This window comes from Chelmon rostratus, chromosome 7, assembly GCF_017976325.1.
Source record: "Chelmon rostratus isolate fCheRos1 chromosome 7, fCheRos1.pri, whole genome shotgun sequence".
NCBI lineage: Eukaryota > Metazoa > Chordata > Actinopteri > Chaetodontiformes > Chaetodontidae > Chelmon > Chelmon rostratus.
Genome location: NC_055664.1, coordinates 19,249,260 through 19,273,908, shown reverse-complemented (window position 1 = coordinate 19,273,908; position 24,649 = coordinate 19,249,260). Strand labels below are relative to the sequence as shown.

The window sequence follows — 24,649 nt, the reverse complement described above, 5'->3', positions numbered from 1 at the left end:
GGCTTGACCGCAGTCTGACATGGCCGCGCAGTTTTAGCTTTCGCAAGATCACCTCGAACTCCCAAACTGTAAGTCTGTGTGTCTCTGCCCTTGTTTGTATCACAGAATGTAATATGAGCTGATGGCTGACATTAGTCTATGCGAAACATCTCTCCAGAAGACAAGATGAACATGCTCATCTTCAGTGGTGACTTCCCAGATATCCCAGGGGACGACCTCAATGGCAGGCACAAGTCAGATGCCTCAACTTCATCTCGCACCCCCCTGCCAGTTCTCCCTTTTCCATGTTGGGAGACCTGGGTTCAGATGATGAGGGTGGGGCTACACACACATCTGCACAGAGACCTGCATTTATTTTGACAGGCTGCTATGTTACAAAGACCACCACACAATCACAGCATTATGTTTTTATTGAGCATCACATTGCCTTACATTTAAAATTATATTCTGGGCTACACTCAAAATGCTCAGGGCAAAAGAACTGACAAAATGACCTGATGACGCCAATCAAGATGCACTGGAAAGGGTGATTGGGGTTTACCGACAGTTCTTACATTGCGATCTCAGGTTTGCCCCTCTCACCTAACTCACAGTGTTGTCCACCCTCATAGCCAAAATGCATTCTGTTATCAGTGCAAGGCCTATTGCTCCCATCTTCATTGATCCCGATTTTCCTCGTTGGATTGATAGCAGTAGAAGAAGATAGAACACCTTGCTATTGCATTTTGGCACTGATTTTTTGTGGTATTGTGTAGAATAGCAGGCGAAAATTGTCATGTAATATTTATTTGGGGTAAGTTTAGCACACTAGACAAGTCAAAATAAGTGCATATAGTCTTGTCAGATGACCCCAAATAGTCTGCATGATTAATAAGGAAGAAGTAACTTTGTTTAATCAGATGTCAGGTTTATTTACACCATGAAAGGCAATGACAGTTTCTGACGTTCAAGTGCTTTTTACTTTAACTACAACATGGAAAAAACAAAATAAGTTGTAGTATATTCTTACACATAAGATCAAAGTGGGAAGAGATTTCAAATAAGGACACACTTATTTGGGCATCAGTTCTGCATTCTGAATATCTTAGCAATAACACTGTCAATCTGTTGCCTGATGCCTCTATTTTTGTATTGTAGACAGGAAAAGGATTAATTCTGTCTTGTGTCAAAGAGTGTAGTGTTTATGACTGGATGCGACCCATGATCGCTTTCTTTGTGTTCCTCTCTGGTCTCAGCAGGATTATGTAGCATTTGGGTCCAAACAGCGCCACCAAGAGACCAAAACTGGAGGCCAGGATGGCAAACACCTCCACTGCATCTGAGTATTTGCCTGGTGAGCTGATATAAGCTGGGACAAAGGCCACCCACACAGCACAGAAGATCAGCATGCTGAAAGTGATGAGTTTGGCCTCATTGAAACTATCTGGAAGATTTTTAGAAATAAATGCAATCAGAAAACTAAGGATAGCCAGTGACCCAATATAACCAAGTAACACTGCAAAACCAACTGTGGACCCAACAACACACTCATGAACTATTTTATCATTGTGGTATTGAGTGTTTTTATGAGGAGCTGGTGAGGCAGAGACAATCCAGACAGTGCAGATTACTGCCTGAATAGATGTAAGAACAATAACTGTCCCCCTCTGCTGCAAAACACCAAACCACTTCAGACTGGCTCCACCTCCTGGCTTGGAGGCCTTGAACACAGCCAGAACCACCATGGTTTTCACGAGGATGCATGAGACACAAAGCACAAAGCTGATCCCAAATGCTACATGTCTCAACTGGCATGTCCACAGACTGGGACGACCGATAAACAGCAGTGAACACAGGAAGCACAACTTAAGTGACAGCAATAGTTGGAAACTAAGTTCTGAGTTGTTGGCTCGTACGATAGGTGTTCTGCGATGATAGATAAAGATTCCCAGGACAACAGCACAGATACATGTGCCCAGCAATGATGCAGCAGTCAAGCAGATACCCAGAGGCTCATGGTAGGAGAGGAACTCTGTTTTCTTAGGTACACAGTGGTCACGCTGGAGGCTGGACCAGAAGTCCTCTGGACAACTGGTACACTCAGTGGAGTCTACAAAAGAATGGGCAGTCTTGAGATTCATATTACATCTCCAAACAACAATGTTATAACTGAATACCAACCAGTTTCATTGCTGATCTTTCCCTCAGAACAAGAGATACAATGGAAACAGCATTCAGGTTCCCCTTTCTTTCTGGCTATGCGGGTACCTGGAGGACAGCTCTCACTGCACACTGAACGGGGTGGCTATAGGGAGTAACAATAGTCTGAATAATTTACTGTTGTTCCACTTAACTTGAATTTACTTTGCTAAAATGAGTCACACACAGGTCAAAAAATGTGTCTAAAAAATCAGAAGTAACCTTGTTCAATTCGAAGTTCCAGAAGATTTTGTCTCCATCAATTGTGAGTTGTTCACCTTTGAAAGCCGACCTCTTTACCTCACCCACATTTTGAACTTCGATTTTTCCATCAGGGAGCCACAGCCAGTTCATGACATCATATATTGGTAAGGGATCACCATTCTCATCAAATGACACTTGATCACCAAATGCTGTCATGAAGTTGACATTTTCCAAGTAATACACAAGCTGTGAATATCAGAATAAGGGATAGAGGAAAACCAAATAGGATGGAAGAATTATATGTGACCATGGTGAACACAGCCGTGAGCATTCAATAATCAAACTGCTTACTGCAGTAATGAACATAGGAAGACAGTAACAATTCCAACAAAGCATTTTCTTTAAATTGGAGTCACATTAAATGACACATTTTTGCTGTCTCTGATCTGATACCACAATCCATTGATATCACACCCAGCGATATGGGAAAAAAAAAAACATCACTCGTTTCATTACTGTTAGGCAGCTTGTGATTTGTAAATTCCGAGCTTTGTACCTTTGCTTTGCTCCTCTGCAAAATATACTAAAGTGTGGGATTTAGTGATATAGAAAGAGGGAGTGTAAACTGACATCACACCTGCCATGGCTCCAGTCTTTTCAGATTGCCACAGCTGTGCCCGCTGAAAGGCCCTCTCCCTGGCTCACACTTCAGCATGTCATCAAGGGCAAACGCCAGAGCATACACAGCCTTGTAGATATTATACTCTGTCCTGAGGTTGGAAATGTCCAATAACTCTGTCTCCACATTCTCCAGATTTTCCTGTCCAGTGCATAATGTTCCCCCAGCTTCCACCCAACCTGTTGGAGGTGGAGCAAATCTGCACTGAAATATGTGTTCCCAAAACTGGTTTACCTGAAACATATTCAAAATAGCATGATTAAATGCCAGTATATTATTCTTTCACGTACCAGATCACATTGCACGGTGGTACACTCACCATGCTATTTCCATAGCTGTTGTTGTGGTGTCGATCAGGATGTATTTGCAGGAGGAATTCCCTGAGCCCTGGTATTTCTCCTTGACGGACAGCGATGCCCAGTGTGCCACCCAGGTATGGCATGAGGTGAGGGGTCTGGAGTGTATTAGCTGCTGTCCAGGCTTCACTCGCCACCCACTGCAGGCCTGTCACATTCTGCCTCACCACCTGTGGATTTTGAGAAATATATAAATACAAACGGCCATGCCATGAAAGTAGTGTCTAGCCTTTTGAATTATCCACAGTTTACACAGTTAATGTCATCTAAGTCATTCATACTCAGCTGCAAACCTTTGTTTTAAATAGTATTATTAGCAAAGTGATGTATGTCATCATAATTAGACTTTCATGTTATCGGGGTGATTCAATTATTTCACTATTAAACCCTGTTCACAAATAAGAGGTGCTTATTCAGTTACAAACATTTATCAAAGGCCCACCTGTTATTAAAACTCATATCACATTGCAAGGAAAACATTAAGTGGCATTCATTGTAGATACAGTAATTTACAATGAAGTTATATTTCAAGCCCAACCTCTTCCATGAGGATAATCATGTGACTCTCAGCTGCAAACACAATGACCACACGAGCTGTGGATTTCTTCATCACATCCACAATCCTCCGAAGTTCAGCTGGGTCATCGCCCCAAGGCAAAACCTCCAAGTACGCCAGACAGCCACCTCCAAACTGAGCCAGGTCAGACTGGAAGGATCGGGCAGCGTGGAGTCCATAGTCATCATCACTGACCAGCAGACCCGCCCAAGTCCAGCCAAAGCGGTTTAGAATCTGAATCATAGCACGCACCTAAATGAATACAGAGTGAATGAATTAATGCACAGGCTAAAAAAATTTTAAGAGGAAAACCCAATGCATCACGTTAGATTTTGCCTTTAGGCTTTGTCATCTATGACCAAACAACCCCATCAATGACAGTATTAGATCACAGAAAAACATTTGTCCGTGCAGTGCAGAGATGTTGAGACATGAAATGTTTAACTGCACATGTGTTCATGAATGATTTTTTATTTTACTGATAGACAGTCACCTGGAAAGCATCACTGGGGATTGTCCTGAAGAAGGATGGAAACTTTTGCCGGTCACTCAGGCAGGAACATGTGGCAAAATAACTCACCTGTCAAAGTAACAGACTACACATTATAAAAAACATTCAAGCATGTTGATTATGGTTTATTACTGCTGACAACAAACATCAAAATTAAAATTAAGTCAAAATGATGCAAAATATTTCTGAGAAGGCAAAGCGGAAAACTTACCATCGGTACTCTGTACAAACCTAAGACAGTGGAGATGGCAATTGAACGTGTTGAGGAAGAATCACCTACAATCCCGAGGACTGGAGGGGCTCCAACACAGGTCTCCTCTAATATAAACTGCTCCTCTTGACCACTGGCTAATGACAGTGCTGCACTGAATCCAATTCCTAGTTTTACACAGTTGTCATAAAGACTGTATCCCAGAGTCACATTAGGTAGCAGGTTGGAGTTTCTGTTGATCTCATCAATAGCAAAGGCCATGGTCTGGGCCTGCCTGAATCCTACAACATCAAAACTAACGCAAGAAACACTACTGTTCACGACTGAAAAATACAATATACAGTAGCTGTGTTAGCAATTATGTTGCACAACAAAAGGTTTTATAAATAATCAAGCCAATTGAATCGCAAAAATTATTGAAAGAGTTATATGTTTAAAATGGAATTAATACACCATGTTATTCTGAGCAATATTTGATGATCAAAACACGTTCCACGAATGGGATTGATTTTCCACAGTTTCTTACTTTTGCTGTTTCCTTGACAGACTCACCCGTGACAGCTAGTTGGTTGTGGTTCTGAGGTAAAAGAAAGGTCAGGAGAGACAGAAAAGAAGTGGACCTTAAACAGCCCACCAAGAACCACATCTCCAGCCTTGTGCATCCCATTTAGATGAAACTGTCCCAGTAACTTGCAGGAGGAGGACGAAAGAGGGGTGGAAACAGCAGAAGAAAAGTAGCAATACAACAACATGAAATAAATCAGCAACAACATAGTGATGTATAACAATGCCCACGTTACTTTCCCCCTCTTGACTCCTTTTCTGAGCTGAGTCAGTTTTCTTGCTATGTCAACTCCTTTTATTGACTTGCAGTATCTTGCACACCACCCATTATAGCATTAGGAAATGTAGGGGCAGGGCCTAAAGTGCACTTCATTTGAGAATGATTTCTTATTGAGGCAGAAAGTTTACACACTTTTAATAAAATTGGCTACAATATAGAAACGGATGAGTGTACATTTAAGTCCATATTAGCTGCAGACAAGTCAAAATAAATGCCGAAAATCATTCAGATTAACCTAAATAGATTGCATCAATAATTCAGAAAAAGTAACTTAGTTGAAACAGATGTACGGTTTACTTACACAATGAAAACTCAAAAAGCCAATGATAGTATTTGAGGTTCAAGTGTTTTGTACTCTAACTACATCCTAGAAAAAACAGAATAACTTGCTGTGTGTTCTTGTGTTGATCAATGCAGTCAGAGATTTCATATAAGCATACCCTTTTTTTTAACATTGATAATACTATCCACCTATGGCTTGATGTATGTATTTTGTATTGTATAGAGAAAAAGGATTAATTCTATCTTGGAACAGAAAGTGTAGTGTTTATGACTGGATGTCCCGACCCATGATCGCTTTCTTTGTGTTCCTCTCTGGTCTCAGCAGGATTATGTAACATTTGGGTCCAAACAGCGCCACCAAGAGACCAAAACTGGAGGCCAGGATGGCAAACACCTCCACTGCATCTGAGTATTTGCCTGGTGAGCTGATATAAGCTGGGACAAAGGCCACCCACACAGCACAGAAGATCAGCATGCTGAAAGTGATGAGTTTGGCCTCATTGAAACTGTCTGGAAGATTCCTTGATATAAATGCAATCAGAAAACTGATGACAGCAAGTGAGCCAATATAACCAAGTAACACTGCAAAACCAACTGTGGACCCAACTACACATTCATAAACTATTTTATCATTGTGGTATTGAGTGTTTTTTTGAGGAGCTGGTGAGGCAGAGACAATCCAGACAGTGCAGATTACTGCCTGAATAGACGTAAGAACAATAACTGTCCCTCTCTGCTGCAAAACACCAAACCACTTCAGACTGGCTCCACCTCCTGGCTTGGAGGCCTTGAACACAGCCAGAACCACCATGGTTTTCACGAGGATGCAAGAGACACAAAGCACAAAGCTGATCCCAAATGCTACATGTCTCAGCTGGCATGTCCACAGACTGGGACGGCCGATAAACAGCAGTGAACACAGGAAGCACAACTTAAGTGACAGCAATAGTTGGAAACTAAGTTCTGAGTTGTTGGCTCGTACGATAGGTGTTCTACGATGATAGATAAAGATCCCCAGGACAACAGCACAGATGCATGTGCCCAGCAATGATGCAGCAGTCAAGCAGATACCCAGAGGCTCATGGTAGGAGAGGAACTCTGTTTTCTTCAGAACACAGTGGTCACGCTGGGGGCTGGACCAGAAGTCCTCTGGACAAAGGGAGCACTCCATGGAGTCTATGAAAATAGGAGCAGTCTTGAGACTCAAGTTTACTGTATATGACATCTCCAAACAACAATGTTTCAAACTGAATACCAACCAGTCTTATTGCTGATCTTTCCTTCAGAACAAGGGATGCAATCGAAACAGCACTCAGGTTCCCCTTTCTTTCTGGCCATGCGGGTACCTGGAGGGCAGCTGTCACTGCACACTGACTTGGGTGGCTGTTGAGAGGAAAATAGCTACTTTTTCATTTACACTGCTATAATGAGATATACATGGATAAAAAAAACATGTGTCTAAAAAATCAGAAGTAACCTTGTTTGTTTCAAAGTTCCAGAAGATTTTGTCTTCATCAATTGTGAGTTCTTCACCTTTGAAGACCGACCTCTTCACCTCACCCACATTCTGAACTTCGGTTCTTCCATCAGGGAGCCACAGCCAGTTCATGATATCATATATTGGTAAGGCATCACCATTCTCATCAAATGACACTTGATCACCAAATGGTGTTGTGAAGTTGATCCTATCCAAGTAATACACAAGCTATGTATGTCAGAATAAGGGATAGAGGAAAACCAAAGAGGACAGAAGAACTATTTATGACCATGGTGAACACAGTGGTGCTCTGTCCTCAATAATCAAACTACAGGCTGGACTTTTGAACAAATAAGGACACTAGCAATTCCAACAAAGCATTTTTTCTGAAGTCGAGTCACATCTCTGTGTGTAGTGAAATCATCATGTTTTCTCTGACATGATCATACTCTCCCAGGCTATTAGCGAGCCGAAGGAATAATCCTGTGAGCTATCTTCTGGGCACCTTGCCATTAGTAATCTAATAGTTTTGTGTTTAGTCATATACCATAAAAGCTTCTCTGCAAAAAATACTAAAGCGTGTCACTTAGTGATGGAGACAGATGGGGTGTAAAGTGATATCACACCTGCCATGACTCCAGTCTTTTCAGATTGCCACAGCTGTGCCCGCTGAAAGGCCCTCTCCCTGGCTCACACTTCAGCATGTCATCAAGGGCATACGCCAGAGCATACACAGCCTTGTAGATATTATACTCTGGCCTGAGGTTTGAAATGTCCAATAACTCTGTCTCCACATCCTCCAGATTTTCCTGTCCAGTGCATAAGGATCCACCAGCTTCCATCCAACCTGTTGGAGGCGGTGCAAATCTGCACTGAAATGTGTGTTCCCAAAACTGGTTTACCTGAAATATATTCAAAACTGCACGTTATAAATTACATTATATTATTCTTGCACTGACCAGATCAGATTGCACAGTGTTTCACTCACCATGCTATTTCCATAGCTGTTGTGGTGTTGGTCAGGACGTATTTGTAGGAGGAATTCCCTGAGCCCTGGTATTTCTCCTCGACGGATGGCGATGCCCAGAGTGCCACCCAGGTATGGCATGAGGTGAGGGGTCTGGAGCACAGTAGCTGCTGTCCAGGCTTCACTGGCCATCCACTGCAGGCCTGTCACATTCTGCCTCACCACCTGTGCATTGAGCCAAATACTGTATTTAAATTCATACTGCCAAGCAACTAACGTTGTCTAGTCTTGTGAATTATACACAGTTTACACACTCATACAGAGATGCAATCTCATGTTTCAGATAGCAGATGATCATCACTCTAGTTTCATGTTATTTGTCTGAGTAAATTATCCCACTTTACAAGCATTCAAACAAAATACTGGCATAATCTGTTCAATTACTTTTTTAGTCACAGGCCAACATGTTATTTAATTTAGATCCCTCAGTTTGACAAATAAAACATGAAGTTGAAGAACTAGTAACTAATTTTTCAAAAGATATATTTCAAGCCCAACCTCTTCCATGAGGTTAATCATGTAACTCTCATGTGCAAACACAATGACCACATGAGCTGTGGATTTCTTCATCAATTCCACAATCCTCCTAAATTCAGCTGGATCGTTGTCCCAAGGCAAAACCTCTAAGTAGGCCAGACAACCTCCACCAGACTGTGCCAGGTCAGACTGGAAGGATCGGGCAGCGTGGAGTCCATAGTCATCATCACTGACCAGCAGACCTGCCCAAGTCCAGCCAAAGCGGTTTAGAATCTGAATCATAGCACGCACCTAAATGAATACAGAGTGACTGAATTATTAGATAGATAATAGATAATAGATTTTTTCATTGGACTGAAAGAACATTCTTCATTAGAAAAGTTTAAATGTTCCTTTATGCATTTTCATTTTGCTAATAGAGAGTCACCTGGAAAGCATCACTTGGGATTGTCCTAAAGAAAGACGGAAACTTTTGCCGGTCACTCAGGCAGGAACATGTGGCAAAATAACTCACCTGTCAAAGACACAGACTGTACATCCTAAAAACTTTCAAAGTCTCTCTGGCTCTTTTAAGCATTTCAGGTTGATTACTGCTGACAACAAACATAACATTTGAAATTAAAGTGATTCAAAATAGTTCTTAGATAGCAAGGTGGAAAACTTACCATAGGCACTCTGTACAAACCTAGGACAGTGGAAATGGCAATGGATCGTGTTGAGGAAGAATCACCTACAATCCCAAGGACTGGAGGAGCTCCAACACAGGTCTCACCTAACATAAACTGCTCCTCTTGACCACTGGCTAATGACAGTGCTGCACGGAATCCAATTCCTAATTTGGCACAGTTATCATATAGACTGTATCCCAGAGTCACATTAGGTAGCAGGTTGGAGTTTCTGTTGATCTCATCAATAGCAAAGGCCATGGTCTGGGCCCGCCTGAATCCTAGAACATCAAAACTGATACAAGAAACACCAATGTTTACTATTGAAATAATACAACATACAGTAACTGTGCCAACATGTATGTTGCACAACTACAATTACAATTATTATATTTATCGAAAATGCACAAAAAGTGACATTATTGAAATTGTATAAAAACACATTCCACTAATTCTAACATCTTATTAGCAAAATACACCCTACCAATGGGATTGATTTTTCACAGTTTCTCCTTTTTGCTGTTTCCCTGACAGACTCACCCATGGCAGGTAGGTGGTTGTGGATCAGAGGTAAAAGACAGGTCTGGAAAGACAGAAAAAAAGTGGACTTGAAACAGCCCACCAAGAACAACATCTCCGGCCTTGTGCATCCCATTTAGATGAAACTGCCCCAGTAGCTGGCAGGTGGAGGACGAAAGAGGGGTGGACACAGCAGAAGAAAAGTAGCAATACAACAATATGAAATACATCAGCATGTGCATGTTGAGCTCTAAAAATGCCCACATGACTTTCCTCCTCTTGACTCCTTTTCTGAGCTGAGTCAGTTTACTTGCTGTGTCAACCTGTTTTATTGACTTGCAGTATTGTTTGGTGTTGTCCACCACCCATTAGGGCATAAGCAAAAGTAGGGGCAGGGCCTAAAGTGCATTTAATCTGAGAATGATTTCTTATTGAGGCACAACTTTTGCACACTATTAATAACTCTCTTTCAATCAGGCCATATTAGCTACCTTTCCAATCCAAATTTAATTTGTGGCTGACCCTAATGATTGAGATCTGCTGAAAGTTGCATGACACTCATATTATGTGCTTATTAGTTTTCTTGAATGTCATATCAAGGGGACATTCATATGTAAGTTAGTCACTGAAGATAGACTATTCCACCTCCCAGTAAAACAGTTACTTGCCTAATTGCAAAACACAAGGTTTCTTCAGAATCACTTCACAGTTTAAACCTAAGCACATACATGAGTGTATTGAGTATAATCTTATATTTCTGGGTATGACAAGCATGCCAGATTAAACTCATCGCATCCACAAATCAGTCCTTTGTCCGTGGATTTCACTGTAAAACACCAGTTTAATCAAACGTCCACCAGATGGTAGCAGCATACTCATGTGGTGAAATAATAGGTCTTCCCATCTATTTTTCATTACACTTCAGCTGTTCAGTGGAGGGCTGTTGTATCTGTCTGGCACATAGCGACTTGGCAGACATCAGATACGATCAGTTATGCAGAAATGTGGCAAGTTAGTAATTACCCTATTAGATCTTGACTGCCCAGTTGGTAATGTTGTACAGTAGATATACTCTTTCGCGTGTTTGTCAAATATTCTTAGGCACAGGCATACACGCTCACTGATAATTAGCATTCATAGATGAGAAAAGCACAATGAAAAACGTGTTACATGTCTCTGAACACAAGATGGTGGGGAGCAACATTGAGTTATACTACCGCTATTTGCAGCTTTAAGACGTGTGAATGGTTGTAAAGGTGTGTCGACCACCTCTGACATAATGGTGAATTTATGAAAAGCAGTTTTGATGGCGTGTTAGTGGATGTGCACACGCTTACCACTCCAAATTAGCCTCCTATCTATTTGTTGAATTTTGCGTTTCTCTCTTCAGTTGGGGCACCCTCATAGTCTGGAGTTTGTTGTACTGACCATGAACACCACCTGGCTTGTGAGTTTACCAGTCAGACACGGTCTGATGAACGATGTCATTGATTTTTCAGAGTGGGATTGAGTAGGATCCAGTGTTTGAGGGAGTTTCTGTTTTAATGTTTTACATTTCTTTTTTTAACCTCTTGTTGGCCCCTTGTCTGTTCTTGTACAGATGTTTGCGGGCTAAAAAATGGGGCTTGAACAATGACGTTAAATTTTGGCCGAAATGGGCTTGGTTATGAAATGAATGCAACAAGTCTCTCTTCATTCTTTTCAGCTGCTCCAAGCACCTATATCTTAACTGCATGAATAGATGTGCATCAAAATCCAGACGACACCAGGATTGATTAGCCTTAACATCCATCTGTTAATGGACTACAGGGTTTGTGCTTGAATTTAACATGGGAGACCCGGGTTTGATTCCCTGGTTAGGCAAATAGTTGTTGTTGTTAAGCCCGTAGGGCTGTCAGGGCTTTCAGGACTCACAGGCAGAACACAGGACACGAACTAAAGGCGAGCTCAAAGGCTGATTTATTAACAAAATGTCTTTTCCAAAAAATCAAACAACAAAAAGCACTTAGGCAAAAGGCAACTAAGGCAGAAGGGCAAATAAGACAAGATAAGATAAGACAAGACTCTGGGTTTACTGTAGCTGTGGTAGCAATAACAACAAGGCACATAACGCACAAGACGATCTGGCACAGGACAAAGGGAGACGCGGACTACATATACACGAGGTAACAATGAACAGGTGGAGACAATTAGGGCGGGGCAGACAATCAGACAGGCGGGAAGGACACCAGGAAGTCAAGGGTCTGAAATGAGAGGAGAGTTAGGGTTTTACAATACAACAGGAAGTGCATAACAAGACATGACACTGTGAACAGAACATCAACAGACCCGACGAGACGTGACAGTTGTCATTTAGAGAAAGTAGATGTTTTAAATAAAACCATGTTTTTTACCTAAAATTAACCAAGTAGTTGTGGTGTAGTGCCTAAACACAACCAAGTAGTTTTGGTGCCTTAACCTAACCAAACTGCAACCATCACCAAAGATGTTTTTCACCAAGCTTTATTTTGAAAGTCTCTTGTGCATTTGTTATGGTTAACTTAACCCTGGAATGAGAATGTATTCTTTTCACACATAGGTACAGCAAAACGTGACACTGATGCAGTGGACCGGCAGATTTGTGACACATTCAAGCTTGATACAGGGTTGAATGTTTGGAAACTCATGAGTTAAGAGGAGATTCTTGCATTTGGGGACAATGTAGAAATGGGTGAGTGTATCTTTTAGTCCATATAAACTCAAGACAGCTAAAGATAAATGCATATACTCATGTTGGATAGAACCAAATAGTTACTGTTATTAATTCAGAACAACAATTTAGTTTAATCAGATGTAAGGTTTACTGACACCATGTCTTGCACAAGGGATATCCTAACATTTGAAGTTCAAGTTTTTTGTACTTGAACTACAACCTGGAAAAAAAAAAGAATAACTTATTGTGCATTCTCACACATATTATCCAAGTGACAAGAGATTTCAGATTAGGATATTTTTATTTGGCATCAGCCCTGCTTTTTCAATATTTTAACAGCGGTACTATCACCAACCTATTGCTGTGTACCTCTATTTTGGTATTGTAGAGAGAAAAAGGATTAATTCTGTCTTGTGTCAAACAGTGCAGTGTTTATGACTGGATGCGACCCATGATCGCTTTCTTTGTGTTCCTCTCTGGTCTCAGCAGGATTATGTAACATTTGGGTCCAAACAGTGCCACCAAGAGACCAAAACTGGAGGCCAGGATGGCAAACACCTCCACTGCATCTGAGTATTTGCCTGGTGAGCTGATATAAGCTGGGACAAAGGCCACCCACACAGCACAGAAGATCAGCATGCTGAAAGTGATGAGTTTGGCCTCATTGAAACTGTCTGGAAGATTCCTAGAAATAAATGCAATCAGAAAACTGAGGACAGCGAGTGAGCCAATATAACCAAGTAACACTGCAAAACCAACTGTGGACCCAACTACACATTCATAAACTATTTTATCATTGTGGTATTGAGTGTTTTTATGAGGAGCTGGTGAGGCAGAGACAATCCAGACAGTGCAGATTGCTGCCTGGATAGAAGTAAGAACAATAACTGTCCCTCTCTGCTGCAAAACACCAAACCACTTCAGACTGGCTCCACCTCCTGGCTTGGAGGCCTTGAACACAGCCAGAACCACCATGGTTTTCACCAGGATGCATGAGACACAAAGCACAAAGCTGATTCCAAATGCTGCATGTCTCAGCTGGCATGTCCACAGCCTGGGACGGCCGATAAACAGCAGTGAACACAGGAAACACAACTTCAGTGACAGCAATAGTTGGAAACTAAGTTCTGAGTTGTTGGCTCGTACGATAGGTGTTCTGCGATGATAGACAAAGATCACCAGGACAACAGCACAGATGCATGTACCTAGCAATGAGGTGGCTGTCAAGCAGATACCCAGAGGCTCTTGGTAGGAGAGGAACTCTGTTTTCTTCAGAACACAGTGGTCACGCTGGGGGCTGGACCAGAAGTCCTCTGGACAACTGGTGCACTCAGTGGAGTCTATGAAATCATGGAGAGTCTTAAAGTACATGTTTATATTTCCAAACAACAATGTTTAAAACTGAATACCAACCAGTTTTATTGCTGATTTTTCCCTCAGAACAAGGGATGCAGTCAAAACAGCACTCAGGTTCCCCTTTCTTTCTGGCCATGCGGGTACCTGGAGGACAGCTCTCACTGCACACTGACTGGGGTGGCTGTATGGAGAAAAATCTATTATTGTGCACAATTACACTGCTATGGTGAGTTTTTTCATGTGATGTGTAAAAAATCAGAAGCAACCTTTTTTGATTCAAAGTTCCAAAAAATTTTGTTTTCATCAATTGTGAGTTCTTCACCTTTGAAGGCCGACCTCTTCACCTCACCCACATTCTGAACTTCGGTTCTTCCATCAGGGAGCCACAGCCAGTTCATGATATCATATATTGGTAAGGCATCACCATTCTCATCAAATGACACTTGATCACCAAATGCTGTGGTGAAGTTGACTTTTTCCAAGTAATACACAAGCTATGCATGTCAGAGAAAAAGGACAGACAGACAGTACCTAGTATTCAATAATCAAACTGTAAACTACACTTACTTTATTATTTAAAACTATATACTCAATGCTAATCTGCAAAAAAATCCTGTAGTGTAGGATTTAGTAATATATAGAGATGAAGAGTAAAGTGCTGTCACACCTGCCATGGCTCCGTTTTTTTCAGATTGCCACAGCTGTGCCTGCTGAAAAGCCCACTCCCTGACTTGCACTGCAGCATGTCATCAAGGGCATACGCCAGAGCATACACAGCTTTGTACACATTATACTCTGGCCTGAGGTTTGAAATGTCCAGTAACTCTGTCTCCACATGCTCTAGATCTTCCTGTCCAGTGCATAAGGTTCCCCCTGCTTCCATCCAACCTGCTGGAGGTGGAGCAAATCTGCACTGAAATGTGTGTTCCCAAAACTGGTTTACCTGAAATAAATTCAACACAGTGTCTTATGAATAATGGCAAGAAAAATATATTGGCATTACAATATAATGTCACTACTAATGTTATAATGACACTATATTGTTGTGAATTATGGTATTACATGGTTAAACTCTCACCATGCTATTTCCATAGCTGTTGTTGTGGTGTTGGTCAGGACGTATTTGTAGGAGGAATTCCCTGAGCCCTGGTATTTCTCCTCCACGGATGGCGATGCCCAGTGTGCCACCCAGGTATGGCATGAGGTGAGGGGTCTGGAGCACAGTAGCTGCTGTCCAGGCTTCACTGGCCATCCACTGCAGGCCTGTCACATTCTGCCTCACCACCTGTGCATTTCCCAAATATATAAATTCACACTGCCATGTCACAAAAGTATTATGTGTTCAATCACTTATATTATTCACAGGCCAAAATGTCATTTAATTCAGATTTTTCAGTATGACAAATTGCATGAAGTTGTATAAATATACAAAATTTTCAAAAGATGTATACTCTTTTAACCCCAACCTCTTCCATGAGATTAATCATGTGACTTTCGTGTGCAAACACAATGACCACACGAGCAGTGGATTTCTTCATCACATCCACAATCCTCCTGAGTTCAGCTGGATCATTGGCCCAAGGCAAAACCTCAAAGTAGGCCAGACAACCTTCACCAGACTGAGCCAGGTCAGACTGGAAGGATCGGGCAGCGTGGAGTCCATAGTCATCATCACTGACCAGCAGACCTGCCCAAGTCCAGCCAAAGTGGTTTAGAATCTGAATCATAGCACGCACCTAAATGAATACAGAGTGAATAAAATAATACACAGGCTGAAAAATTCTTTCAGTGTAAAACCTGCTTAACATGTTTCACAATGCATCACGTTTAATTATTGCCTTTAAGCTTAGTTATATGAGGCCAAACAACCCCATCAATTACAGTATTAGATAGCAGAAAAAAACATTTGTCCATGCAGTGCAGAGATGTTGAGACATGAAATGTTTAACTGCACATGTGTTCGTGAATGATTTTTTATTTTGCTGATAGAGAGTCACCTGGAAAGCATCACTGGGGATTGTCCTAAAGAAGGACGGAAACTTCTGTCGGTCACTCAGGCAGGAACATGTGGCAAAATAACTGACCTGTGAAAGACACAGACTGTACATCCTAAAAAAATTTCAAAGCCTCTCTGGCTCTTTTAAGCATTTCAGGTTGATTACAGCATGTCAACAACAAACATAACATTTGAAATTAAAGCGATACAAAATAGTTCTTAGATGGCAAGGTGGAAAACTTACCATAGGCACTCTGTACAAACCTAGGACAGTGGAGATGGCAATCGAACGTGTAGAGGAAGAATCACCCACAATCCCAAGGACTGGAGGGGCTCCAACACAGGTCTCATCTAATATAAACTGCTCCTCTTGACCATTGGCTAATGACAGTGCTGCACGGAAACCAATTCCTAGTTTGACACAGTTGTCATAAAGACTGTATCCCAGAGTCACATTAGGTAGCAGGTTGGAGTTTCTGTTGATCTCATCAATAGCAAAGGCCATGGTCTGGGCCTGCCTGAATCCTAGAACATCAAAACTGATACAAGAAATGCAACTGTTGATTTTTGAAAAATACAACATACAGTAACTGTGCCAACATGTATGTTGCACATATTAAGGTTTTTTAAACAATCAAGCCAACTGAATAACAAAAATTATTGTAAGACTTATATGTTTAAAATCGCATAAACACAAAATTTTATGCTTCACTAATGGGATTGATTTTCCACAGTTTCTCCTTTTTTGCTCTTTCCCTGACAGACTCACCCGTGGCAGGTTGGCGGTTGTGGCTTTAAGGTAAAAGACAGGTCTGGAAAGACAGAAAAGAAGTGGATTTCAAATAGTCCACCGAGAACCACATCTCCAGCCTTGTGTATTCCATTTAGATGAAACTGTCGCTGTAACTGGCAGGTGGAGGAATAACGAGGGACGGACACAGCAGACGAAAAGTAGGAATACAAAAACATGGTACACGAGAGCAAGAGCATGTTGATATCTAACAATGCCCTCATGACTTTCATCATCTTCACTCCTTTTCTGAGCCCAGTCGGCTCTCTTGCTATGTCAACCCTTTTATTGACTTGCAGTCTTGTTTAATCTTGCGCACCACCCACGAGGGCATAAGCGAAAGTAGGGGCAGGGCCTAAAGTGCATTTCATTTGAGATTGATTATGGATTGAGGCACAACTGTTTTGCACAATTTTGACAACATCTCACTAAGGCCATATTAGTAACCTTTCCAGTCCAAATTTGATTTGTGGTTGACCGTAATGATTGAGGTCTTTTAAAATGTGCATGACAGTCATGTTAAAGGGTTATTGAATCTTGAAGGTCATATCAAGTGAACTTTCATTTGTAAATTACTGACTGTAAATTTAGAGTTTCACCTCCTGGTAAAACAGCCACTTTACTTATTAGAAAGTAAAGGTTTCTTCACAATCACTCTAATGGTTTAAACCTGAGCAGATACATAAGTGTATCAGAAGAGCCACTTTGTACTGAGTATAATCCCAAATTTGTGGGCCTGACAAGCACACCAAAAATAAATTCATGACCAGATTGTACTCAAATGTCCACTAGATGGTAGCACCATACTAAAACAATTCCTATAGAAATATGTCTTTTCATGTATTTTTTGTTACATTGCAGCTGTTTAATGGAGAGCTATAGTGTCTGTCTGACACATAGCAATTTGGAGATATCAGATATGATCAGTTCTGCAGAAACATATGTGCAAGAAGGTTACCCCACTTGATCTTTGACTGTCCAATTTGCTGTGTCGTAGATTTGCTGTCTAGTGTGCTTGTCACATTTTTAGATTTCTTCTTTAGTCTGGGCACCTTAGTAGCAAGGGGATTAAAATATTGGCCATGAATTATAACATTTGATGATGTCATTGTGGCTTGTTTGGCTTTGGCTTTGAGACTACAAATATTCATCAGAAAGCCTGTGGTACAGACTTGGGCTGGAGCGTTTGAAAGACATTGGTGTCCATAAGTCATGGATGGTCTAATGAAAGATCATAGATTATATAAGATCATAGAAGATAAAAGATTTACAGAGTAGGAGATGTTGGATCAAGTGATTAAAGGAGTTTCTGCTTGAATTTATAAAAAAAAACAAAAAAAACAAAACAAAACTGCGTTCTTTAACTTATTGTTGGTACCCCAAATTAAGTGCAGTACCAAATTGCTGGAAAAGGCCTCAAGCAAAGATTCAAACCATATTCTGAGATCTGACCATGGTTACAAGCTGGACTACACTGTGCTACATAAGGGTTACAGATTCAATTTATATAGTGGGGAGGGTGGGTCCATCTTAATTCTTCCACAGATGTTTGTGGATAAACCTTATCAGGACAGAACACTGACTTTAAATTTGGGCTCTGACAGTAGAATTTGGCACTGAAAACAAAATCCTGACGGATCAAGGAAACATTGGCATTTGGTCAAAGCTGTATTGGCACTTAAACAAGTATTGGCAAAGGAAAGAAGTTTCACAGAAAAATAAAAGCCAGACAGTAAAACTGATCTCATTTCACTTTGGAGAGGAGGGCTTTAAAGGAAGGGGCAAGGGAAGTGTCATTTACATATCTGTGTACTAATGAGAAAACATCAGGCCTCTAAAACAGAAGTCTATTCTGAAATGTCTGAAATGTGTGACATGACAACATATCAAGCAAACAGCACTGGCATCTACAAGTTCACCTGAAAATCTCAAACCCCAAATACGTTAAATGTGAAGTCCATTTTACTCATTGCTGTCGTTTTTCCACATAGAAACGGACTGGACTGGGAAATGAATGGCACAAATCTTTCTTTGTTATTTTAGGCTGCTCCAAGCACCTATATCACAACTAAATGAACAGCCATGCATCAAAATCCAGACGGTGGCTGGCTTGACCGCAGTCTGACATGGCCGCGCAGTTTTAGCTTTCGCAAGATCACCTCGAACTCCCAAACTGTAAGTCTGTGTGTCTCTGCCCTTGTTTGTATCACAGAATGTAATATGAGCTGATGGCTGACATTAGTCTATGCGAAACATCTCTCCAGAAGACAAGATGAACATGCTCATCTTCAGTGGTGACTTCCCAGATATCCCAGGGGACGACCTCAATGGCAGGCACAAGTCAGATGCCTCAACTTCATCTCGCACCCCCCTGCCAGTTCTCCCTTTTCCATGTTGGGAGACCTGGGTTCAGATTATGAGGGTGGGGCTACACACACATCTGCACAGAGACCTGCATTTATTTTGACAGGCTGCTATGTTACAAAGACCACCACACAATCACAGCATTATGTTTTTATTGAGCATCACATTGCCTTACATTTAAAATTATATTCTGGGCTACACTCAAAATGCTCAGGGCAAAAGAACTGACAAAATGACCTGATGACGCCAATCAAGATGCACTGGAAAGGGTGATTGGGGTTTACCGACAGTTCTTACATTGCGATCTCAGGTTTGCCCCTCTCACCTAACTCACAGTGTTGTCCACCCTCATAGCCAAAATGCATTCTGTTATCAGTGCAAGACCTATTGCTCCCATCTTCATTGATCCCGATTTTCCTCGTTGGATTGATAGCAGTAGAAGAAGATAGAACACCTTGCTATTGCATTTTGGCACTGATTTTTTGTGGTATTGTGTAGAATAGCAGGCGAAAATTGTCATGTAATATTTATTTGGGGTAAGTTTAGCACACTAGACAAGTCAAAATAAGTGCATATAGTCTTGTCAGATGACCCCAAATAGTCTGCATGATTAATAAGGAAGAAGTAACTTTGTTTAATCAGATGTCAGGTTTATTTACACCATGAAAGGCAATGACAGTTTCTGACGTTCAAGTGCTTTTTACTTTAACTACAACATGGAAAAAACAAAATAAGTTGTAGTATATTCTTACACATAAGATCAAAGTGGGAAGAGATTTCAAATAAGGACACACTTATTTGGGCATCAGTTCTGCATTCTGAATATCTTAGCAATAACACTGTCAATCTGTTGCCTGATGCCTCTATTTTTGTATTGTAGACAGGAAAAGGATTAATTCTGTCTTGTGTCAAAGAGTGCAATGTTTATGACTGGATGCGACCCATGATCGCTTTCTTTGTGTTCCTCTCTGGTCTCAGCAGGATTATGTAGCATTTGGGTCCAAACAGCGCCACCAAGAGACCAAAACTGGAGGCCAGGATGGCAAACACCTCCACTGCATCTGAGTATTTGCCTGGTGAGCTGATATAAGCTGGGACAAAGGCCACCCACACAGCACAGAAGATCAGCATGCTGAAAGTGATGAGTTTGGCCTCATTGAAACTATCTGGAAGATTTTTAGAAATAAATGCAATCAGAAAACTAAGGATAGCCAGTGACCCAATATAACCAAGTAACACTGCAAAACCAACTGTGGACCCAACAACACACTCATGAACTATTTTATCATTGTGGTATTGAGTGTTTTTATGAGGAGCTGGTGAGGCAGAGACAATCCAGACAGTGCAGATTACTGCCTGAATAGACGTAAGAACAATAACTGTCCCCCTCTGCTGCAAAACACCAAACCACTTCAGACTGGCTCCACCTCCTGGCTTGGAGGCCTTGAACACAGCCAGAACCACCATGGTTTTCACGAGGATGCATGAGACACAAAGCACAAAGCTGATCCCAAATGCTACATGTCTCAACTGGCATGTCCACAGACTGGGACGACCAATAAACAGCAGTGAACACAGGAAGCACAACTTAAGTGACAGCAATAGTTGGAAACTAAGTTCTGAGTTGTTGGCTCGTACGATAGGTGTTCTGCGATGATAGATAAAGATTCCCAGGACAACAGCACAGATACATGTACCCAGCAATGATGCAGCAGTCAAGCAGATACCCAGAGGCTCATGGTAGGAGAGGAACTCTGTTTTCTTAGGTACACAGTGGTCACGCTGGAGGCTGGACCAGAAGTCCTCTGGACAACTGGTGCACTCAGTGGAGTCTACAAAAGAATGGGCAGTCTTGAGATTCATATTACATCTCCAAACAACAATGTTATAACTGAATACCAACCAGTTTCATTGCTGATCTTTCCCTCAGAACAAGAGATACAATGGAAACAGCATTCAGGTTCCCCTTTCTTTCTGGCTATGCGGGTACCTGGAGGACAGCTCTCACTGCACACTGAACGGGGTGGCTATAGGGAGTAACAATAGTCTGAATAATTTACTGTTGTTCCACTTTACTTGAATTTACTTTGCTAAAATGAGTCACACACAGGTCAAAAAATGTGTCTAAAAAATCAGAAGTAACCTTGTTCAATTCGAAGTTCCAGAAGATTTTGTCTCCATCAATTGTGAGTTGTTCACCTTTGAAAGCCGACCTCTTTACCTCACCCACATTTTGAACTTCGATTTTTCCATCAGGGAGCCACAGCCAGTTCATGACATCATATATTGGTAAGGGATCACCATTCTCATCAAATGACACTTGATCACCAAATGCTGTCATGAAGTTGACATTTTCCAAGTAATACACAAGCTGTGAATATCAGAATAAGGGATAGAGGAAAACCAAATAGGATGGAAGAATTATATGTGACCATGGTGAACACAGCCGTGAGCATTCAATAATCAAACTGCTTACTGCAGTAATGAACATAGGAAGACAGGAACAATTCCAACAAAGCATTTTCTTTAAATTGGAGTCACATTAAATGACACATTTTTGCTGTCTCTGATCTGATACCACAATCCATTGATATCACACCCAGCGATATGGGAAAAAAAAAAACATCACTCGTTTCATTACTGTTAGGCAGCTTGTGATTTGTAAATTCCGAGCTTTGTACCTTTGCTTTGCTCCTCTGCAAAATATACTAAAGTGTGGGATTTAGTGATATAGAAAGAGGGAGTGTAAACTGACATCACACCTGCCATGGCTCCAGTCTTTTCAGATTGCCACAGCTGTGCCCGCTGAAAGGCCCTCTCCCTGGCTCACACTTCAGCATGTCATCAAGGGCATACGCCAGAGCATACACAGCCTTGTAGATATTATACTCTGTCCTGAGGTTGGAAATGTCCAATAACTCTGTCTCCACATTCTCCAGATTTTCCTGTCCAGTGCATAATGTTCCCCCAGCTTCCACCCAACCTGTTGGAGGTGGAGCAAATCTGCACTGAAATATGTGTTCCCAAAACTGGTTTACCTGAAACATATTCAAAATAGCATGATTAAATGCCAGTATATTATTCTTTCACGTACCAGATCACATTGCACGGTGGTACACTCACCATGCTATTTCCATAGCTGTTGTTGTGGTGTTGATCAGGATGTATTTGCAGGAGGAATTCCCTGAGCCCTGGTATTTCTCCTTGACGGACAGCGATGCCCAGTGTGCCACCCAGGTATGGCATGAGGTGAGGGGTCTGGAGTGTATTAGCTGCTGTCCAGGCTTCACTCGCCACCCACTGCAGGCCTGTCACATTCTGCCTCACCACCTGTGGATTTTGAGAAATATATAAATACAAACGGCCATGCCATGAAAGTAGTGTCTAGCCTTTTGAATTATCCACAGTTTACACAGTTAATGTCATCTAAGTCATTCATACTCAGCTGCAAACCTTTGTTTTAAATAGTATTATTAGCAAAGTGATGTATGTCATCATAATTAGACTTTCATGTTATCGGGGTGATTCAATTATTTCACTATTAAACCCTGTTCACAAATAAGAGGTGCTTATTCAGTTACAAACATTTATCAAAGGCCCACCTGTTATTAAAACTCATATCACATTGCAAGGAAAACATTCAGTGGCATTCATTGTAGATACAGTAATTTACAATGAAGTTATATTTCAAGCCCAACCTCTTCCATGAGGATAATCATGTGACTCTCAGCTGCAAACACAATGACCACACGAGCTGTGGATTTCTTCATCACATCCACAATCCTCCGAAGTTCAGCTGGGTCATCGCCCCAAGGCAAAACCTCCAAGTACGCCAGACAACCTCCACCAAGCTGAGCCAGGTCAGACTGGAAGGATCGGGCAGCGTGGAGTCCATAGTCATCATCACTGACCAGCAGACCCGCCCAAGTCCAGCCAAAGCGGTTTAGAATCTGAATCATAGCACGCACCTAAATGAATACAGAGTGAATGAATTAATGCACAGGCTAAAAAAATTTTAAGAGGAAAACCCAATGCATCACGTTAAATTTTGCCTTTAGGCTTTGTCATCTATGACCAAACAACCCCATCAATGACAGTATTAGATCACAGAAAAACATTTGTCCGTGCAGTGCAGAGATGTTGAGACATGAAATGTTTAACTGCACATGTGTTCATGAATGATTTTTTATTTTACTGATAGACAGTCACCTGGAAAGCATCACTGGGGATTGTCCTGAAGAAGGATGGAAACTTTTGCCGGTCACTCAGGCAGGAACATGTGGCAAAATAACTCACCTGTCAAAGTAACAGACTACACATTATAAAAAACATTCAAGCATGTTGATTATGGTTTATTACTGCTGACAACAAACATCAAAATTAAAATTAAGTCAAAATGATGCAAAATATTTCTGAGAAGGCAAAGCGGAAAACTTACCATCGGTACTCTGTACAAACCTAAGACAGTGGAGATGGCAATTGAACGTGTTGAGGAAGAATCACCTACAATCCCGAGGACTGGAGGGGCTCCAACACAGGTCTCCTCTAATATAAACTGCTCCTCTTGACCACTGGCTAATGACAGTGCTGCACTGAATCCAATTCCTAGTTTTACACAGTTGTCATAAAGACTGTATCCCAGAGTCACATTAGGTAGCAGGTTGGAGTTTCTGTTGATCTCATCAATAGCAAAGGCCATGGTCTGGGCCTGCCTGAATCCTACAACATCAAAACTAACGCAAGAAACACTACTGTTCACGACTGAAAAATACAATATACAGTAGCTGTGTTAGCAATTATGTTGCACAACAAAAGGTTTTATAAATAATCAAGCCAATTGAATAGCAAAAATTATTGAAAGAGTTATATGTTTAAAATGGAATTAATACACCATGTTATTCTGAGCAATATTTGATGATCAAAACACGTTCCACGAATGGGATTGATTTTCCACAGTTTCTTACTTTTGCTGTTTCCTTGACAGACTCACCCGTGACAGCTAGTTGGTTGTGGTTCTGAGGTAAAAGAAAGGTCAGGAGAGACAGAAAAGAAGTGGACCTTAAACAGCCCACCAAGAACCACATCTCCAGCCTTGTGCATCCCATTTAGATGAAACTGTCCCAGTAACTTGCAGGAGGAGGACGAAAGAGGGGTGGAAACAGCAGAAGAAAAGTAGCAATACAACAACATGAAATAAATCAGCAACAACATAGTGATGTATAACAATGCCCACGTTACTTTCCCCCTCTTGACTCCTTTTCTGAGCTGAGTCAGTTTTCTTGCTATGTCAACTCCTTTTATTGACTTGCAGTATCTTGCACACCACCCATTATAGCATTAGGAAATGTAGGGGCAGGGCCTAAAGTGCACTTCATTTGAGAATGATTTCTTATTGAGGCAGAAAGTTTACACACTTTTAATAAAATTGGCTACAATATAGAGTGTACATTTAAGTCCATATTAGC

At 41.3% G+C, this 24,649-nt stretch overlaps 4 protein-coding genes across 4 annotated transcripts; all 4 read right to left on the bottom strand.

The window, feature by feature from the left end:
• Positions 1 to 1,181: 1,181 nt before the first annotated feature.
• Positions 1,182 to 5,474, bottom strand: LOC121609097 (extracellular calcium-sensing receptor-like). Its single transcript, XM_041940643.1, has 9 exons — positions 5,248 to 5,474; positions 4,696 to 4,990; positions 4,467 to 4,553; positions 3,956 to 4,225; positions 3,381 to 3,587; positions 3,020 to 3,295; positions 2,401 to 2,628; positions 2,161 to 2,284; positions 1,182 to 2,089 (listed from the first exon to the last, which is right to left on the bottom strand). The coding sequence occupies exons 1-9, from the start codon at positions 5,466 to 5,468 to the stop codon at positions 1,182 to 1,184; spliced, it is 2,616 nt and encodes an 871-aa protein (XP_041796577.1). The 5' UTR covers positions 5,469 to 5,474.
• A 612-nt stretch (positions 5,475 to 6,086) lies between these two features.
• On the bottom strand, positions 6,087 to 10,252 carry LOC121609155 (extracellular calcium-sensing receptor-like). The gene is made up of 9 exons (XM_041940716.1): positions 10,008 to 10,252; positions 9,468 to 9,762; positions 9,230 to 9,316; positions 8,824 to 9,093; positions 8,287 to 8,490; positions 7,925 to 8,200; positions 7,299 to 7,526; positions 7,081 to 7,204; positions 6,087 to 6,997 (listed from the first exon to the last, which is right to left on the bottom strand). Exons 1-9 carry the CDS (start codon positions 10,250 to 10,252, stop codon positions 6,087 to 6,089), a joined length of 2,640 nt encoding a protein of 879 aa, XP_041796650.1.
• Positions 10,253 to 13,110: 2,858 nt separating this feature from the next.
• LOC121609090 (extracellular calcium-sensing receptor-like) lies at positions 13,111 to 16,966 on the bottom strand. Its single transcript, XM_041940633.1, has 9 exons — positions 16,800 to 16,966; positions 16,275 to 16,569; positions 16,032 to 16,118; positions 15,501 to 15,770; positions 15,113 to 15,319; positions 14,702 to 14,977; positions 14,301 to 14,528; positions 14,092 to 14,215; positions 13,111 to 14,018 (listed from the first exon to the last, which is right to left on the bottom strand). The coding sequence occupies exons 2-9, from the start codon at positions 16,533 to 16,535 to the stop codon at positions 13,111 to 13,113; spliced, it is 2,361 nt and encodes a 786-aa protein (XP_041796567.1). The 5' UTR covers positions 16,536 to 16,569; positions 16,800 to 16,966.
• A 3,142-nt stretch (positions 16,967 to 20,108) lies between these two features.
• On the bottom strand, positions 20,109 to 24,401 carry LOC121609061 (extracellular calcium-sensing receptor-like). The gene is made up of 9 exons (XM_041940583.1): positions 24,175 to 24,401; positions 23,623 to 23,917; positions 23,394 to 23,480; positions 22,883 to 23,152; positions 22,308 to 22,514; positions 21,947 to 22,222; positions 21,328 to 21,555; positions 21,088 to 21,211; positions 20,109 to 21,016 (listed from the first exon to the last, which is right to left on the bottom strand). Exons 1-9 carry the CDS (start codon positions 24,393 to 24,395, stop codon positions 20,109 to 20,111), a joined length of 2,616 nt encoding a protein of 871 aa, XP_041796517.1. The 5' UTR covers positions 24,396 to 24,401.
• Between the last annotated feature and the right edge of the window lie 248 nt (positions 24,402 to 24,649).

Coding starts and splice junctions, on each gene's coding strand:
- LOC121609097 (XM_041940643.1), bottom strand. CDS start 5,468: ATGTTGTTGCTGATTTATTTCATGTTGTTGTATTGCTACTTTTCTTCT. Junction 4,226..4,466: donor TCCCCAGTGATGCTTTCCAG/GTGACTGTCTAT, acceptor GTATTCATTTAG/GTGCGTGCTATGATTCAGAT. Junction 2,285..2,400: donor GGAACTTCGAATTGAACAAG/GTTACTTCTGAT, acceptor TACTCCCTATAG/CCACCCCGTTCAGTGTGCAG.
- LOC121609155 (XM_041940716.1), bottom strand. CDS start 10,252: ATGTGGGCATTTTTAGAGCTCAACATGCACATGCTGATGTATTTCATA. Junction 8,491..8,823: donor TGATTAACCTCATGGAAGAG/GTTGGGCTTGAA, acceptor CTCAATGCACAG/GTGGTGAGGCAGAATGTGAC. Junction 7,527..7,924: donor AAAGACTGGAGTCATGGCAG/GTGTGATATCAC, acceptor TGACATACATAG/CTTGTGTATTACTTGGATAG.
- LOC121609090 (XM_041940633.1), bottom strand. CDS start 16,535: ATGGCCTTTGCTATTGATGAGATCAACAGAAACTCCAACCTGCTACCT. Junction 16,119..16,274: donor GTTTGTACAGAGTGCCTATG/GTAAGTTTTCCA, acceptor TGTCTTTCACAG/GTCAGTTATTTTGCCACATG. Junction 15,771..16,031: donor TCCCCAGTGATGCTTTCCAG/GTGACTCTCTAT, acceptor GTATTCATTTAG/GTGCGTGCTATGATTCAGAT.
- LOC121609061 (XM_041940583.1), bottom strand. CDS start 24,395: ATGTTGTTGCTGATTTATTTCATGTTGTTGTATTGCTACTTTTCTTCT. Junction 22,515..22,882: donor TGATTATCCTCATGGAAGAG/GTTGGGCTTGAA, acceptor CAAAATCCACAG/GTGGTGAGGCAGAATGTGAC. Junction 21,556..21,946: donor AAAGACTGGAGCCATGGCAG/GTGTGATGTCAG, acceptor TGATATTCACAG/CTTGTGTATTACTTGGAAAA.